Here is an 18,030-nt window from a genome sequence, read left to right as displayed (position 1 = left end):
TCGGCCCCGCTGCCGCCGGCCCCGCTGCCGTTATTGTAAGTGCTGCTGGCGTGCGCGTGGCTCGTCTCAGCACGGCCAGCTCTTCCGAGCTCTTCTCCTGGGCCGTCTCTTTTGGTCACCTCACTGTAATCTTGCCCCTGGTTTTGTGTAAAGTCTCACTGGAAACTTAAACCGTCTGCGGCAGAGCCATAACTCATCTGTGTTTTCCCTTGCAATTGTTTGGTTTGGTTCTTGCAGCGTTTCGTGCACTCTCATATGGCAGCGAGGGGTGAGGAAGCAGATTTCACTCTGAAATGGAGCAATCCCTTAAAAATGTCAGCGTAAACCTTGGGGGAATGCAGCATCGCTGCTTTCCATTGCTGCTGCTGAATCTGAGGAACTCGGCGGAGGGGCCGCATCCTGCCCTTGCGGGGTGGGCGAGACACCTGCCCGTCCCCTCGCCCACCCCTGGGCTGTGGCTGCTTGGGGTCGGTGGCAGAGCCAGCCCCTGCCTGCGGCCCAAGTCCCAGGGTCGGAGCCCTTGTGTGTTGCTGTCCTCCGCTGCGAGCAGGTCTGGCCGCTGCGGGGCTAACAGCGGCTGACAAGTGAGATCTGGGACCTTCGGGGATGGGGTCTGGTCGCTGGGAACCAAGTGTTCGGGATCGCGGCATCTGAGTGAATCTTTTTCTAATGAGGATTGTGGAAAAAGGATGGAGCTGGTTTCTGGGGCGGATGCTTTCTGTCAAGCTTTGTGCTTCCCCTCTTCCCCTCCTGCACGTTTCCTCAGGACGCAGCACGTGAAGTGCTGGCCCGGAGTCTCCAGCCCATAGCTGTCTGTGGGGGAGCGGGTGCAACGTGCTCCGAGCATCCTGGCTGTCAGTGCCTGGTTTAACACTTCCCTGGAGAAGCTGCTCTGCCTTTGCTCCTGGGAGGCTGCGTTAGGGTCAGGGTCCTTTGCTGAATCAGAGTGCTTTCAAAAAACCCACCAAAATTTTGAAGAGAAAAAAAATAAAAAGCTCCACTCTGAACAGGTTTGGGCTTGTATCTAAAACCAAGCAATACGATTCAATCCTCTTATTCTGGGAGGAGATAGGCATGTGTGAAAATGTTTGCATGTCCTTCTGTACTTGCCCAGTGCGTGGTGCACGCAGAGCCAGATGCAGCGGTTGCTGCGGTGTTGGCTGAGCCCAGCCACAGGAGCCGGCCCGTGAGGCTTGGCCAGGCCGTGGCTCTCTGCCCGTGCCCGGTGCCTCCTCTCGTGTGTGGCCAGCGGCAGACACATGAACATTTGGCTTTTCTCTGCTGTTTATTCTGACTGCGAGCAGATAAAAGCAAAGCGAGCTCGGGCAGTGGGTGGTGCTGCTGCTTGGCCACCCGGGTCCCTCCTCACGCAGGGGATCTCTGCCCATCGGGAGCCGGCAGCTGCGCGTCCTGCGCTGCTGTGTGCACCAGCACTCGCTGTCCTGGCTGCTCGGGGATGTTAGCAGAGGGCGGGTGGGGATGAGCACCTTGGCCTCTAGGAGAAGAGAAGCCAGGTGGGGACTTTGCTCCGGCTCCTGCTGGGGGTCCTGCCCGTCCTTCTGGCCAGCGCTGCCCCTGTGCTGCCAGGCTGTATCTGCGTGCACACTGCCCTGCCTCCGAGGGTGAGGAGTGCTCGTGTAGCACCAGGAAGCAGAGATGGGAGCTGGTAATCTAAAGGGAGGAATGCAGAAAGCAGTGAAAATGGGGTGAAAGTAGGACAGAGCGTCTGGTGGCTCGAATGAATCATCAGTCAACTCTCACTTCTGCTGCTTTATTTGCTTTTCATGCAAAGAAATTAGTGTCGGCTGCATTTTCCTTGCCAGTTTGGGTGCCCTGAGCTGTGGAAAGGGAAAGGGCAGCGCCGTGCCTGGGTGGGCGCAGGTCCCGTGCTGTGCGGGCCAGTAGTTGGAAATGGCCCGTCCCAGCCGCCCGTCGCTTCTCTGAAATCTGGGCTTTGCCCTCGCGGCAGCGCTGGCTGCGGGGCTGAGATAGGGACGGCCCCGTCCCCCAGCAGGGAGCTGCAGCTCCCCGCGGCCGTGCTGGGGCCGTGCTGGGCGCTGCTGCCAAGCCCACTCCACACACGGCGCCGGGTGGGATGGCGAGCAGGTGCCCCAGGTGGGCTGCACTGAGTCCGAGCACCAGCAGTGCTCGGGATGTCCTTAGCCAGAAATAGATTTGGATTGTGTGTGTGTTTGTTTCTTTGCTCTCTCTCTTTTGTGCCTAAAGATAAGGCAGAGCAGGGCCTGTGCTGGAGCAGGCAGCGTCTGCCCTCACCTCTGGCTCTGGGACAGACAGGGGCAGCTCAACGTGGCAGCGTGTCCCCCCCGGCCGGAGCCCAGCACGCGGTGCCACGGAGCACGGGGAGGGCATGGGCACGTTGGCTGACACCGTGTTTGAGAGCAGAGCCGCCGTCAAAAATCACATCCATTTTCTAAAGGGAAAAACAACCTGGGAGATGGGAGCCTTAATGATATCCTATTTTCTTTATGGACAGAAATGACTCCTAATGGGCACAAGAGCTGCTCTCTTGCTGAGGTACCCTATAATTTAAGAAAAGTCGAGACGGGTCTGAGGGGCGTTGGTGAGGCACAGCTCGGCGGAGGTCGGTGCTCCCCTTGTTCTCCTCGCCCCTGCAGTGAGGATGGGGCAAGGCTGCGGGGGCTGCCCCCGGGCTGGGGGCACCAACTTCGTGTGCAAGAGCAAAGTGTTTGCAGGTGGGGAGCTGCACCCTTGGCCCCAGGGCTGCCACCATTGCTTGGTAGCTGGAGTGGTCCCAACCCGTGCCAGCCAGAGACCAGCAGCTGGTGTGTGGGTGCTGCAGGGCAGGACGGGCTGGAGGGGTCGGTCGCTGCTCGTCATCTCTCCGTGGGCTGGTTGCCTGGCTCGGGGTCCCCTGCCTCGAGCAGCATCGCAGAGCCGCGGGCTGTGCGTCGTGTTGCACAACGCGCCTTGTGCGGGTGGCACCGCCGAGGCTGGGAGGTGGCGAGCCAGGGGGGTGGGCGGGCAGCGAGCGGGTGCAGCCGAGTCAGGGGGTGCTCGCCCCAGGGCCGTCCCAGGCAGGGCGGCAGCGGGGCAGAAGCCAGCCAGGCTGGTCCCAGAGCTGGCAGCGGATTTACCAAATCCAGCCGGCCCCAGCGCCGCTCCCTATCTGCGGTGCGCACACGGCTCTGTGCGCCCCTTCGGGGAAGGGTGGTTATCGCTGCCGGCCTCCCCCGGAGACACCCAGCCCTGCGCCCGCGCAGCAATCCTCTGAGCATGTTTCAGAGCGTGCTCGGGACGGAGGAGTCTTTCCCAGGAAGAGAGAGGTGCTGTCAGCTGTAAGGACTTGGGGTTTTTCAGCTGTTCAATCTGGTAAGCTGAATTTGTATAAAATGTTAGGGGCAGGTCTTCTGTGGGGAAACCAGCGCAGCTCCACTGATGCTCCTGAGACGTGGCTTGGTGTTTGGTTAGATGTTTTCCTGTTGGTGGCTTGCCATAGATATTTGGGTTTATTTTTGGGTTTATTAATGCAAAAACCCAAGCTATAACGCGGAGGCAGTCAGCTGGGATTCTGCGATTTGAATGCGGCTTGCAGGAGACATCGGACGTGGCGCAGTGGCGTGCTCTGCTGCTGCGTGCTGCCGAGTCCCATATGTTAAAATGTTGTTGTTGCTATCAAAACAACCTTCACATATTTAAAGCTAGATTATCCACAATTACATCTGCCCAGAGGACTTAGCAACCCCACGTGGGTCTATTTTTAGCTCTGCTTCAGAAGTAATAAACCATGCTGGTTTATATATCTCCTTCCTCCTGCTATATTTATAACTTGTCAAAATAGGAGCTGTTTGCAGACAATCAGAAGGATTGAAAGAGTATCAGCCTTTTAAAAGCAAATATTGTTGTAACGGGGGGAGGGATGTTTAATGGCTGGAGCGATAAAGGCACCATCTGGCTACGGATGTGTGCTCCCAGGCGTCCTGGTTTGCACAAGGACAGGGTGTTCTGCAGGAGCTGAGCATCCTGCCCAGCGTGCTGCGGGGACCCTCGCCCTGCTGCTCTGCACCCGTGGCTCAGGGGCGCCGCTTCCTCGCACCGCCACCGGTGTCCCCACGTCCCCGCGGCCATGCCCCCGCGGCCGTGCCCCCATGCCTGCTTGGCTGCTGGGGTGGGTGCACTTCGGGAAGCCTGGTGCCCTCCTGTGCCCAGCGTCCTGAGCAGGATTAGGGCAGCGCTGGGTGTGGGAACGCAGGTGTGGCTTATTCCTGACGATTATTTTGTTAGTTGCTGCACTGCTCCCACTGGTCGTTGCTCTTCCCTCTGCTGAGTGGGATCCCAGCCTCTGGCAGCCCGCGGGGCCTGGCCCCGTGGCCACCACGCCGGGAAATGTCCCTCTCCATCTCCGGAGCGTTATTTCCAGCGGGGCTCATAATGTGCAGTGTTATCCTCAGTTAGCAAACAGGCAACAGCCAGCTGAGCCCATATGATATTTGAGATCCTCACATCTTTAAAGCCTCTTGTAAAAGGCTGGGGCATCTCAGGCTCCTACCTAGAAGAGATGTAGAGGCTTGGCAGGTACTTGAATAGGTTAGGGTTGTATTATGAAACCTCTGTGAAGACTCAAAGGTCACTCCTTTCAAACACAGTCCTCTCTTATTCCTCTCAAATGTTACCAGTGTCACACACCAAGGACTACGACAGCTCCTTCCTCATAGAAGCAACTTGGTGTTAATCCTCTCCAATTTGGAAAGCTGAGCTCGATGTTCTTTTCACTGAGATGACGTGGGTTGTACTTCTTGGTGACGTGTTAATAATGACCAGCAGTCTCGGCTTGACTGGGAGCTCGGGAGTGGGAAGAATGTTCATCGGATCTTCAGCAGCGCTCCAAAAATCGAGTGCAGCTGTACCAGCTGAATGGTTTGCTCCTCACCTGCGTGTTAAGCAAGAGGGAGGTATACTGCCAGGCAAGAGAAATGGGGTGCGGTGATAACAAGTCCAGGATCAAACCGGGGGTCTGTGTCCGTTTTCCTCTCCCTGGCAGTGCTCGGGCTGGGAAATGGTGTACAGCAGTCGTGCTCCTTCCTTTGGGAAAGGGCAGCTCCTGCCACGTATGGCTGTGCCTGGGGCTGCCCCCGGTGCTCCAGGCATGCCTCCTCCAGGGCTCTTGTTCCCGTTTGATGAGGTCGAGCAGTGTGAGGGCATTTAACAAGGAAAATGGCAGTTTTCTAGCTACTACCTACATCATATTCTTTTTTTTTTTTTTTTTGATTCAGGGCAAGAGACAAGGAAAAAGCCATAGAGCAACAGAAACCAGTTTCTGAACATGATTGACTGGAGCGCACTCCCTGTTGTGGGGATGTGTCATTGAGATAATACCTGTGTTTTACCTCCACAAATTACGTCTTTTCACTTGCTCACATCAAACAAATTGTCAGATGGAGACAGTAACTGAGTTACTGGGATCCTTGGGGGGCGCAGAGGAGTGGGGAGCGCTGCTCGGGCTGGCTGCGTTCCCCATGGTGCAATCCCCCCATCACCAAGCACCCGCGTGTCTCCCAGGGTCCCCCGTGGGCTGCGGAGATGGGACTGAAAAATGACTCCAGGGTGGGTGCGTGTCCTGCCCAGGGGGCTAGGGCCGACGCGAGGGCTAGGGGTGCTGGTGGCTCTGGAAGCACTGGGCACGTTGCTGGTGTTTGTTTGCTGTGCATCCTGAATCTGGCTTTATTAATGATGTTAATGATAAATGATGCCATTTAGTTCACTGATTTGGTAGTGAAATTCAAAGGAACTGCTCGTACTGTAAAGACTTATTTCCTCTGCTAATCTGATCTAATTTAATTTAACGCTGAAATCTTGAAACTTGTTTATTCAGAAAGCCTTCATTCATAGCAAAAAATACCCCAAATTATCAAGAATATGATTTCCATTTAATTGCGCTGCTGTTGTGGGGATGACAGTGCTGTGCTGCGTTTCACCGAGCTAACGCGGCACGCTCACACGGGCGCTGCAGCGGGCAGGGGCTGGCGCTGCCCCGGGGTCTCGGCTCCAGCCCGCGTTGTGCACCTGGTCCTTCTCCTCTCTGCTGCTGATCCTCTGCCTGGCCCTCGGCAATTCGCTTTGTCACCCTGTGCTGCCGTTTCCCTGTCCACTGAGTGGCTTTGATTTATGATGTGCTGGTTGGCACTGCAACGTGCCGAGGAGTCAGCGCCAGCGCTCGGCTCTGCTCGCAGAGGCTGGAAGGCGGCCTCGGCACCAGAACACGGGTCCTGGGATGTGTGGTGGGAAGGTGCCTTCTGAAAGCTTCTTAGCAAAGCCATGGCTTTCTGGAGGCTGCTGAAGAGGGAATGGTTACAAAAGTAGTGTCACGAGAACCTGCAGATATATAAAAATATACAGGTATCTGCAGATATATAAAGTTATCTATAGATCTTCTCACATAAAAGCGGACGCCGCTGTCAGCCCCTGGACTCTGAGGGACGGTTTTATACTGAAGGCAGACCGGAGAACTGAATGCTCCCATCCAGCCCTGAGGTGTTCGGATCTGGAGAGTGTCGCTGCAGCAGCTATGGGTGAAGAGTTCTGCCCTCGTTGGCTTGGCCTCGCTCAGTCTGCAAGGTTGTCTTTGCAAGTCGTGATTGTAATTTGGGTAATCTTCCTGGGCTGCACAAACCTGTCACGCCACAGGCCACTGAGGCTCCTGGGGCAGAGACAACAGCTGCGTGTGACTAATGAGTCCCCAGAAAGGCGAAACGTGTGCCTGGGGTGACGCTCCGTCCTGCGCAGGACTAATTGCACGGGCCGTGGCTGCCCGGGGGGGCTGGCAGCCATCGCCCTTCTCGCTCGGCTTTTGCTTCTCGGGTGCCTCCCTGGCCCCACTGGCAGCTGTGGCCAGCGGCTGCGTCCGAGCGGGGCGACCAGAGCACGGCACCGAGTGAGGTGCATTTGCTCGTGGCCTGGCACGTGTCCTGGCGGCGTGGTGCCGGCGGGTGGCACAGCAGGAGGTGGCACGTCGTGGCTGGCACTGGAGCAGCGGGCGCAGAACCGACCTCGGTGCTTGGGCAAATAGCCACCGAGTCGACCTCCTGCTGGCTCTGGTACGGGTTGTGTTACTTGGGCACGGATAGCCACACGCTGTGAAATCCACTTCCCGTCCTTTGTGCTCAAAGTTTATTCCAAGGTGATAAGACAAATTCATTTTTTATCGCTGTGCTAACACAGATATATCTTAGTTTGTATTTTGCATGCCTTTGTGATATGCAGCCACCATACAGGGCTCATGGGATCGCCCCTGTGGGAAAGCATCCAGCTGGGTTTCGTAACTGCTGATCCCCCTTCCAGCCTGCCTGGTGCTGGCAGTCGGACCCCATCCTGGCATACAGGCCCATGTTCCAGCAGTTCTGATTATCTCAGTTTGAGTGCTCCAGCAGATGACAGCCCATTTCAGGTGCATTTTAAAGTCAGATTAATAGCGCAGTGTAGCAGCAGTGGCACGGTGCTGCTAATCTTCTGCGCACTGCAGCGATTATCCGCTTCCTCGTGATGCGCTGGGGGCTGTACAGGCGTGAGCAGGGATGGGACAGGGCAGAGATGCTGCTGACACTGCTGTCAGCTGCCGCTCCTCTGTGCCTGCTCTGGTCACATGGAAATGGCTACATGATTTGCAAGAGCTGGGATCTCTTTGCAAGCAGCAGAAAACAGCTAATTGCCTTGAGTAAAGCACCAACGAGTGACTTGCCTGGCTCTCTGTGTGGAGCAGAAACAAAGACAAAGCAGCACTTCCAGGAGGGCTGAACGTCTGGGTTCCCAGAAAGGACCAATTTGCACCCCTGTGGTTAATCAAGTGCCATTTCTTGTCCTTTGCTGAAGCTGAAATTGCTTCTTGACTCTGCTCCGCAGGGCACAAAGGGTCTGTGCGTGAGTTCGGGTGTCTGCCAGCATGGGAACACACTGTGCCCGGCCGGGAGCAGCGCCCACCTCACCGGTGCTCAGCTCACCTCCGTGGTGCTCAGCTCACCTCCGCGGGCCGGCTGCTGCACAGCCGTGGGACAGGCAGACACTGCTGGGGCCCAGCCAGCCTGCACGGATGGTCAGGGCAGGGAAATGCAGGTGTTGCAGACCTCTGGGGGCTGGCCATTGCTATGGCTCTTTATTATTATTGTTGTTGTTATATTTATTTAACTGATGCCTGATCTGAGGTGTTAGGAAGGTGCTTTCAGTGCTACCGACCACTCATCTCACCTGTTTGCCCTGCAAATACGGAGAGGGGTCTCATGAGGTGCAGTGAAAGAAGTACACCACATCTAGAGAAACTGTGGCTTGCGTGCAGAGGTGTGTGGGCAAAGCGATGCCAGCTCTGGGTCCTTCTAATCCCCGCGTTGGTTTTAGGTCTTTTGCGATTGCTTTTCCCACTGAGGTCTCTTCTCTCCAAGCCTCTGCAACCACCAAACGGGTGCCCGCGTGCACCAGTGTCGCTATCTGCCCATCTAGCCTCCTGTCTGCTTCCTAGCACTTACGCACAGCTTATCTGAAGTTCTGTTGATCTTCAAACACCGCCGCTGCGCTCATGCGAGTCCTGTTCTATTTTTAATGGGTACCGATATCTGACCGGGCTTTGGCTTCCCTGCGAGATGAGAGGTCGTTCATTTGTAATGAATTTTTGTTCTTTCATTGCAGCTTTGATTGCTTTCCCTGTTTATTTCCTGGGAAGGCTGATAATTGCGCTGTGGAGATGAAACACCGTGGGTCCCGCTCAGCTGAAGTCAGGCAAAAGGTCAACGCGTGTGCGCGTGTAACGGGGGGGTGCTGGGCTGCCCGCGGCTCCCGCTGCAGCCAGCCGGATGCGTTTGGTTTCCCCGTCACTGCGGTGCCCCGGTGCAGGAGCCGTGGAACAGGGGGGCCGGGTGGCATCTCAGCCCCTCGGGCCCAGGCTGCTGCCGGTGCCACGGGCTGTGCCCTGCTCTGAGCTGGGCAAACGCTAGCTTGCACCGCACGTGCTGAAACGCCGAGGCCGCCTTGTCTTCACCCGCTGCCTGGGCTGCCTTTCACCAGCAGGCAGTGGAGGGCGCGGAGGCTGCGGTCCCTCCCTCACAGCTTTCTTTGCTTGCTTTTGACCAGGTGACCTTGTGTCAAGAAAACAACTGAATTGTGTTTTCTGCTTTTATTAAATCTTTCCATTCGGAGAGGGCTCAGCTGGGTGTTGGGCGCAGCGGCCTCCTCCCGGGGGCCGAGGGGCTGTGCAGACTTGGCAGCGTTTTGATGCGCCTGGTGCACACCGGCCTGGCTGGTGTGTGGTGGTGGTGCAGGCCTCGGCCCGAGCCGCCCGCAGGCCCGGAGCTCAGCAGTGACTCCCGGATGGCGTTGCCTCGGTCTCTGGTGCAGGCTGCTGTGAGCGGCGGGGCTGGGTGGGTGCTGGGTGGGTGCTGGTCACACTCGCGTGCAGGCTGCACCATGGCCTTGGGCTCCATCAGCTGGCACGAGCCAAAGGGGAGCTCCTTGCCTTCATCTGGGCCGCGCCTCACCTGCGCCTGCTCCAGGGACTGGGGCAGATCTTTTCCCCAGTGGTGGAAAATCGCGGAAAGAGCCGCGCGGTGCCCCGTGCAATGCCGTCCGGCTGCCCCAGTCCCGTGGGCTGCTTCGCAGATCCTGGGGCTGTGCTTTTACAGCCGTGGCATCTACGTGAAACGCTCCAGCCAGCCTAAGACTGCTGCAGCAAAAGTCTTGATCTTCGATGACCTTGATCCTCGTGTAACAATGCGCGTCTGGTTTTTGAAGAGGGTATTGAGCATCAGAATGGCAGGGACTATACCCAGAACAAAAACAGGTTGGAAGTTTTCTTGTCTAATTGGTGGGTTTTCTGTATCCAGCTGTAATTTGAAAAGTAATTAAGCTTTCCCAAAGTCACCTTTTACTGCTCTCGATGCATATGTCAGTGCCTGAATGGTTGCTCTGGGGATTTGTCAGCTCCGGATGCATAGGGATGCTTCATCTGAAGGGAAAAATACATATATCTGCCTCCTGTTTTCTTGGTATTTTCCGTATGTCTTTCTAACTGAAGCCATAAAATAAATCTCTAATCAGATTACTTAGGGCTGGATGTAACATAATCTAAAGCTCTGTTTCTCATGATACTTCTCTTAAACCTGGATGCAGTCTTATCCTCTTTCTGCAGCACATTTTGAAATGCTATAATCGCCTTCCCCCTAGTTTGCAAGCTCCAAAATCTTTTCTTCTTACGCCAGGAAAATAGGAATGTGACTGCCCCTTTTGCAGAAGATTGATTACTATTCCTGTCCTTCGGTCTGCGCTGCTGGTGCTCTCCTTTTGTCCCTCTGCTCCGTGGCGCTGGAGGTGCGGGCAGGGCAGGGGCAGTGCATGGTCCCTGTCCTGCGCCCCGGCTGTGTGGCCGTGCCCCGGGGCAGGGCTGGCCGGGGGGCTCTGGGCAGGGGGGTGTTTGCAGGGTCTGGCCGGGATGCTGAGGGGGCTTTGCTTGCAGAGGCTGTGCTTCGCGTTTGAGGAAGAGAAGGCTCTGACACCGTGATGTAAAATGAAGCCGTCTTGTTTGCTGAGGGGTAGCAGCTGTGTGGCAGTGAGGATCTCAGGCATCCGCTGCTCCACCGCTCCCCTCCCTGGCTCTCCAACCCCCCGCTCAGCTCCCCGCGATGGGCAGGGGCGAGCACCCAGCTGGGGGCTCAGCGGGTGCTGGGGAGGCTCGGGCCCGGGACCCCCGGCCCTCCTGCGGCACCACCACTGCTTGGCACATCTCGTGTATTTATGGCGCTGCCCCTCGCGAGCGAGGCGGCCGTAAATCCCTCGCTGGGGAGGTGCAGAGGGCTCACGGGCCGCATCCTGCGTCGCCTGGCGGGGCAGCGCCTGGCCACGGGCCTGCCTGCAGAAGCCCTGAGTCACCGGGGCTGGGCTGCTCAGGCCGCGGGTGCCGGGGCCCTGGCCGGCGTTCCCCGCTGCAAATGCGCTCATCAGCAGCTGCGGGAGGTCGATAGGCGGCTCTGGGCAGCCTGGGCAATTCAATCTCACTGAAGAATTAACACAAAAGCCAAAGCTATTCCGTAAATGTACAGCTTTTCAATAATATTAATCATATAACTTATTCAGGGGGAGGTTCTGTAATATTGGGAATGAAGGCTTGGTCTTGTCACAGTCTGGTATTTTCAGATCCTTCTTTCTTAGCAAAGCGTCCAGAATAAAATGCCAAGCGTTGCATAAATGATCTGGCCACCCAGGTGATTTATTAATCATGGCGTATAATTGTTCCAACCTGAAATGAGTTCTCTCCAGCCCCTTGGGATTCAGTTTTGTAGTTAGCTGCAAAACTGTTTTCTCTGAAGCAAAAACGTCAGGGCAATTTTAGAGAGAGATTTATTTCTTCATAAAACAGTGGCAGCTGCTTAACTCAAAGGTTATTTAGTCGCTGTCGAGGTAACATTGAATGCTTACAGGAAGGACAAAGGCTCGGGGGAGCCCAGAACGGCCGGCTGGGGCTGGGAGGCATCCCCGAGCTCCCTGCTCCAAGCTCCAGCACCAGGTCAGCTCGGCCACCGCTCCATCCACCCAAGGCCGGGGAGCTCCGTGGGTGGGAGCTGGCAGCCTCCCTGAGGACTGCTCCAGGGCTGAAGCAACCTCCTCGCTTTTCCTAATTTCCAGTCTAAGCCTCTCAAGCTGCAGCGTCCCGTTTTATAAGATGTCTGTTCGTTGTAGTGTAGACACCAGCCGGAGGGTATTCTCTGGGTGCTGGCCCTGACTGGGTGTCCCAAACCCTCAGGGGGGTGATGCTGTCTTTGCATCAGCACATAAAACAGAGGTGTCCGGAGTCACTCCGGCCCCATAGAGCCCCCAGCTGCAGGCAATGCTTCTGCATCTCACCGGGATGCAGGCAGAGCACTTGCCCCTTGCTGCAGCTCTGGCTGAAGCACCATCAGGGCAGTTTGACGGGATCGTCTCTTAAAAAGAGTAAAGGATGAACTGAGGACACACAGCACATCCGTACGCTGCAGGAGCCTACGCTCCGGCTTTGGAGGCAGCAGGAGACTTGGCTCTGCTCCCAGGTCAGGGTGCCCCGGGGCTCCCGTGCCATGCAGCTCACCGTGCTCATGGCTCACCATGCCGGTCCTGCCGCTACTCCCCCATTTGCCAAGCAGAAACTGTTCTCTGGGTGCATGATGTGCCATTTCTTTGCAAGGACAACCTGCCAGGGGTGATGGGTGAGAACAGCAGGCACTGGGGAAGGAAGGCTTCCCTGCTATCCTGCCCTAATCTGTCCTGAAGCCTTTTATCAGACAGCAGAATGTAAGACATACAGGGCGGCTTCGCAGCCACCACAGGGACAAGCGCTGTTCTTGGGAGACGTTCCCCGGTCCCCATTTACCTGCATCATCCACGTGGCTGAGCAGCACTGAGTGCATCAGTCTCGCTTCCCTGGCCATCGCTACCAAGGACGCGCATCCCAGGCGCTGTGCAGGTGAAGTGCTGTGCGCTGCCCGGAGGGATGACTGGAAGCCCTCTTGGGGAATGGAGCTGGAGGTGAATTGGAGCCCAGGGGCTGCGTCCAGCTCCCTTGCTGCCTGGCTCCTGTCGGGAGCCTGTGCTGCCGCTTTTTTCTTGCTAATGTTTTGCCCCTGGCTGTGGTCACAAGGACACATCCTAAAGATGCTTACTGTGGCATTTGCTCACTCAGCCTTGTAAAAGAAGCTGTTCTGGGAAATAAATCTGCTGGCTGGGGGGTGCCTTCGCCTCCTGGTGTGGGGGCTGCCCCGGCCGGAGCTGTGCTCTGTGCTGCCGGCACAGGGGAAGGGGCTTTGTGGCACCTGCTGCTTCCTGATCCGGTCCTTTGCTGCTCTTAGGGTAGAGCCAGTTAGAAATAAAATGTTTAACCTTTTTTAACCTTTTAACTGGCAGCTTGTTTTGCCTGGGGTAGCAGGGCAGCAGGGGGGGCTCCAGGGTCTCCACCCCAGCTGCTGCTGCGCAAGGGAGCGCAAGTCCCCGGCACGGCCAAAGCTGTGGTGTGAGCTGCTTGATGTGAGCTGCTGCCTCCCTGCCCCAGCCTTTGCCCCAGGCAGCCCCGTCTAGCCCCTTGCCATTAATTATCCTGCCCTTTTCCTATAAATTACAGATCAGATGCAAACAAAGTCCAGAAGAAATTGATTACAACAAAGACTCATTTGCAGTATTTGGGTGGAGAAGAAAATATGGCTAAGTGTGTCTACTTAAAGTGATTCTCTATTTCCAAATATGAGAGAATTGAACATCTTTAAAAATCAATACAAAGCCACTTCAGCATAAAACAAGAGAAGATTAATACTTAACTTGTCTGGAAATGGGGAAGAGAGACAGTGGAAGATGTCTCCAGAGACAGAGAGAGACTCAATGAAATTTGAAGCTGCTTGTTTAATGCGAGAGGTAAAAGGTTTAAAATTAAAACCCCTCCCCCTCCATTAAATGAAAGCTAATGAGGTGCGGCAGAATTGATATAATTTGGCACGGGAAATGGGTTCTATTTTCTTTTCTTTCTTTTTTTTTTTTTTTTTTACTATGTCTCAGAAATTTGTCAGACTGATGATTCTGCTTGAAAGGAAGCAGACAGATATTTTCTGCAAGAACAAAGGGATTTGTTGGTCCAACAAAAACTTTATTAAAAGGCTTCACAGTGCGAGTTAAGTGCTCTTTCAGTGAGAATGAAGGCGGCATCCTGGTTTAATGTACCTTTTTCCTCCTATCCATGCACATCCTCTCACCCACTGCACGTGGTTTGGCATCATCTGATGCTGTCCCAAGGAGGCGCACGTTCCAGGGTGCTTTGAGAACCGGTTGGTTTTTCGTTTTGGGAAAGTGGACAACTCTACACCTGTTGAAATCACTGCATCTCCAGCTGCTGCAGGAGAGGCCGTTCTGCTGCCCCAGCCTTCCCAGGGACCCACCCAAGATCTGTTAAAATATTCAAGTATTAATCTTTGCTATAAGTTTAGATCTCAGTGCTTTGCAGAGCTGTGTGCTGTGTAGGTGAATACAGATGGGGTGGCCATGACTGTACTGCAGTCAGGTTGTTCTGGGGTTGAATTGATGTGGCATACTGACAGAAATATTGTTCCACGTACTTTTTATCTGCCTTAGAGTGGAATGCATAAAGAAATGGCTATGAAGATGTTGGGGATTTTTGTTGAATTTAAAGAACACATCTGATTAGAGATTGTGCAGAAATATTTAGATAGAAAAGGCCAGAGCTAAGGTGGTATTGATCACCTGGAGCACGGCGGTAGGGAGGTGGCAGGCAGGAGGAGGCAGCGAGAGTGGCAGATGTGCTCCATGGCCTTTGCGAGCTGTTTGCTCCTGAGCAAACACATTTGTCAGGGGCTCTTCCAGGAGAGCCCCACGTGCTGTTAATAATTGACTGCCCATCCGAGAAGGTTTGCAGGCAGCTCGTGCTCCGTGTCCTGGTCGAGGTGGCCATCGGACGCCGTGCCTGCCCGTGGCAGGGTCCCTGCAGAAGTGCTGACCTGTGCTGGGGACAATTTGCTGAACTCCTCTCCGGGGGTCCGGGTCTCCCTGGTACCAGGAGATTTGTGCTCTCCCTGCTTTAAGGCCAGGCTGAGGAACAGACCCAGAGGAACGATTTCATGGGCTTGGCCACACGTGCAATAGGATTATTATGACTTCTCTGAGGCTGGCTGCAGAGATGCAGAGCACCGGTGGGTTTTGGGCAGATGCTGATATTTCAGTCCTGTGGAGGACTAGAGTTTTGTGTCTGTGTTCTCGTACCCTATATGCCTAAAGCATGGACTGCATTTTCATCCCTCTAAGAAGGAACACGTTCAGAGTGCTGTAGCTGGTCCTGCATCTAATTCCCATGAAAATCCCACTAGCGAGGAGGAAGGTGAGGCGGGAGGTGAAGGGGAGGAGGGCAGAGAGACCCGGCTGCTTCATCACCATGGTGACAGAGACTTCCAGGGAAAGGTGCTGGGCTTGTGAAGTAGATCATCGACAGTTTACTTAATAAAAAAATATATGTGTGTTGCCTGGAAGAAGTGGTGTGCCGGCTCCCCCACATAAGAGACAGGCTGGAGGGCTCGTGCTCTGTCGCACTGCTCCCAGCCCTGGCTCTGAGCAGCTCTGCAGCAGAGGGACCTTCATCCCTGGCACGAGCACGGCTGGAGCCTGGCTTGGACCAGCCTGGAGCTGTCCCATATGGGAAAGGCTACATAATGTCTGCAAAAGGCAGAAGGAAAAGTTTGTAAGGCAGGAAAAAAATCCTTCGCACAATTCAGATTTTGAAGGGGCTGTGACGTAACTCCGTCCCCCTAAATGCTGAGGAACCCGCGGTACGGGTGCCCACACGGGCTGTTTTCAGCAAAACCTCAGCAGCAGCATAATCCAGCCTAGTTGTGACATTAGAGCTCGGCCCCAGGAAAAGGGCTCCCGCTCGCCGCGTGTCCCCGAGCCCCGCTGCCGGAGCCCCGCTGGCGGCGGTCCCCGAGCCCGTTCTGCCGAGCGGGCGCCGTCCCTCGGGGCATCTCCGGGGCGCCCCCCGCGCGTCCCCGCCCCGCTGCCTCGGGCGCTCGTCCCGCGCCTGTGGCCTCGGGCGGGCCGGGGGGAAAAGGGGAAAAGGGGAAAAAGGGGGAAAAAGGAGAAAAGCGGGCAGCGGCCGCCGGCACCCGCCGCCCGCAGCCGTGCCCGACGCTGGGGGCGGCGCGGCGGGCGGGGAGCGCGGGGGGAGGCGCGGGCACGGGGAGGCGCGGGCACGGGCACGGGGAGGCGCGGGCACGGGCGCGGGGAGGCGCGGGCACGGGCGCGGGCGCGCCGCCGTCCCGCAGGTGCCGCGGCGGGGCCGGGAGCCGGGCGGCGGGCGGCGATGTCCCGGGCGGCCGGCAGGATGCACTCCAGGCGGGCCGGGATCCGGGCGGCCGTGGTGCTCATCGGGCTGCTGCACAAGTCCAGGAGGCAGAACAAGGAGAAAAGGTAGAGCCCGAGCGCGGTGCCTCCCGCTCCCCGCGGACGGGCTGAGGGGCGCGCTCTGCCCTCGCCGCTCGCCGGCGAGGTGCCGGCGCCGGGGAGAGGGCTCCGGGCGAGCCGGGGCGGGCGTCGGCTGCGCCCTGCTCGTCGCCGTTCCTGGGACAGAGCCGGGGGGTGCGCCCGCAGGGTTCCCCCGAAGCCGGACGGCGGGCGCAGGGTGACCGCAGCCTGCCCGCGGCGCTTCTCGAGCCGCTGCCGGGCGCACCGACGGGCGCACGGCTTGTGCTGCCGCCGCCTCGCCGGTGGACCCTGACCGCCCGTTCCTGTGGCTGCGCCAGACCGAGGAAGACTGTTTTCTTTCGGGGATCGTGGTGTTCGCAGAACTGCTTTAACTCAGCTTAACAGCTTTGTCTCTTTGCTGAGGAACAGCTGACAAATGGTTTCATCTTTCATTGACTAAGCCGCGGATTGTACTTTATGTTCAACTTTGTGTTTGGAGGAAATAGCCTGTTTGCAATATTGTGTTAGCTGGCATCTGCTCTGCATGGCTCCTGCTTTCTCCCCGCACTTATTAGTGTGAGTGGCTCTTTGCTTCAAAGGTTTACCGTGCTCTGATTTATTCTGTGCGTTCTCAGTCAGGGACTTCTCTCTCCTCCAGGACTGTGCTGCTCTGGCAACTTTGTTGTTAAAAATAGTAAGAAATATGCATCCAAATCTCAGAGGCATACATACTTCTGATTTGGGATGGAGACAACATGGGCACTGCTGCAGGTTGATGGCTTCCTTCTCTTTGTTTATTTTTTTCAAGTTGTGATTTTGTAACAAAATCATATGAACGAAGAATTGATTATTTGGAGTCTTTGTTGTAAACTACACAGCCCGTAACAAGAAGCCCTGGTTGTTCCCCGTCTCACCCATAAGTTTTGGGTCACAGGGGCCCATTTTCTGGTGCTGCTGCCGTAGTTGCTTTGCCTCGGACAACAGGTGCGTTGAGAGCAGGATTTCAATGATGCTTTTGCGGGTGGGCTTTCTGCGTAGCTTGTGTGGTTGCTGCTGTTCAAGGACGTTTTCTTCTCCATTGCTGGGGCCTTAGGTAGACCATCAAAGCTGAATGGATGGAAATAAACAACCCGCTGGTTTTGGTGGTGAATGAACAGCCCAGGAGGGTGCTCGCCAGAACTGAGCCGTGGAGCAGGTGTAGTCCCCGTCCTCCCCCTCCCGTCCCTCCGTCCCTGCCCCTGGTGGGGGCCCCTCGCTGCCCTGCGAGGCGGCGGTGAAGCCGCGTGCTGTAGTGGGGCGGTTTGAAAAGCGTGCTTACAGGGGCTCTGCTGAGCTCAGCTGAGTCCTGTGGGCATCTGCGCTGGCTGTGTCAGGGGTGTCGGAGTCAGTTTGGGCCAGGATCGTGGGATTTGAACCCTGTGAGCAGCCCAACCGCCCCCTTCGGGTGCTGGCTTCCCATTCCCACGGTCACCTCTTGGGTTTGGGCTCAGTTGGCCAAAGGCCTTCGCTGTCTGTCTTGGAGGGGCTGGTGCGCTCGGGGTCCCCATGCCCTCCCCAGCACTGGCCTGTCACCAGTGGAAGGCCCTGGCCATGGAGCAGGGCTGCAGGGCTGCCACGCTCTGGAGCCCCTTCTCCTGCTTTTCCATGCCTGTGCAGGAGAGGTCCGAGCCCTCCAGCAGGCTGTGCCATGCACCGGGTGCTCAGGGCACGGGCGCCCTGCGAGGCAAGCAGTGCCCACCCCAGCACGGCCCGGCCGTCTGGCCCCGGCAGGCAGGAGGGCTCTGCCGGCTGGAGCGGGGCCGTTTGCAAGAGGAGCAAACCCATCGCCTCCACAGAGGTGAGGGACTGAGGGCTGTTTGCTGTGCTATCTGCAGGAAGAGGCAATGCCAGCCCCTGAGTGTCCTGTAGCAGGCATGTCCCCGAGCGGGGGTCTGGAGGGACCCAGGTCCTGAACTGCTCCTCTGAAGGCTGTCTCTGCTGGAACTCATTGGTGATTCCTGCATTCACCTCAAAATATGGCAGGAAAAGGAGATAGTGCTTTACCAGTCATACAGAGAAGGCTTTTCCCAAAGAGACTCCTTTCCACCAGGTACC

General features: G+C 56.6%; 1 protein-coding gene across 15 annotated transcripts in view; it reads left to right on the top strand.

Moving 5' to 3' along the window:
- Nucleotides 1-18,030, top strand: part of RAP1GAP2 (RAP1 GTPase activating protein 2) — an 82,715-nt gene that overhangs the window by 27,969 nt on the left and 36,716 nt on the right. Inside the window, exon 1 of one of the 15 annotated variants that reach the window (XM_083805877.1) lies at nucleotides 15,774-15,942. The exons of 13 other annotated variants lie outside the window; for them this stretch is intronic. In XM_083805877.1, coding sequence (XP_083662003.1) covers nucleotides 15,836-15,942 — 107 coding nt within the window. In that variant the 5' untranslated portion in view covers nucleotides 15,774-15,835. Of the gene's footprint in view, nucleotides 1-15,773; nucleotides 15,943-18,030 lie in introns of those variants that run through there. One more of the 15 variants, XM_083805876.1, reaches the window with a different exon arrangement.

Source organism: Anser anser, assembly GCF_964211835.1.
Source record: "Anser anser genome assembly, chromosome: 20".
Classification (NCBI taxonomy): Eukaryota; Metazoa; Chordata; class Aves; order Anseriformes; family Anatidae; genus Anser; species Anser anser.
Note: the sequence above shows the minus strand (reverse complement) of the source record. Positions and strands in the feature narration are given on the sequence as shown.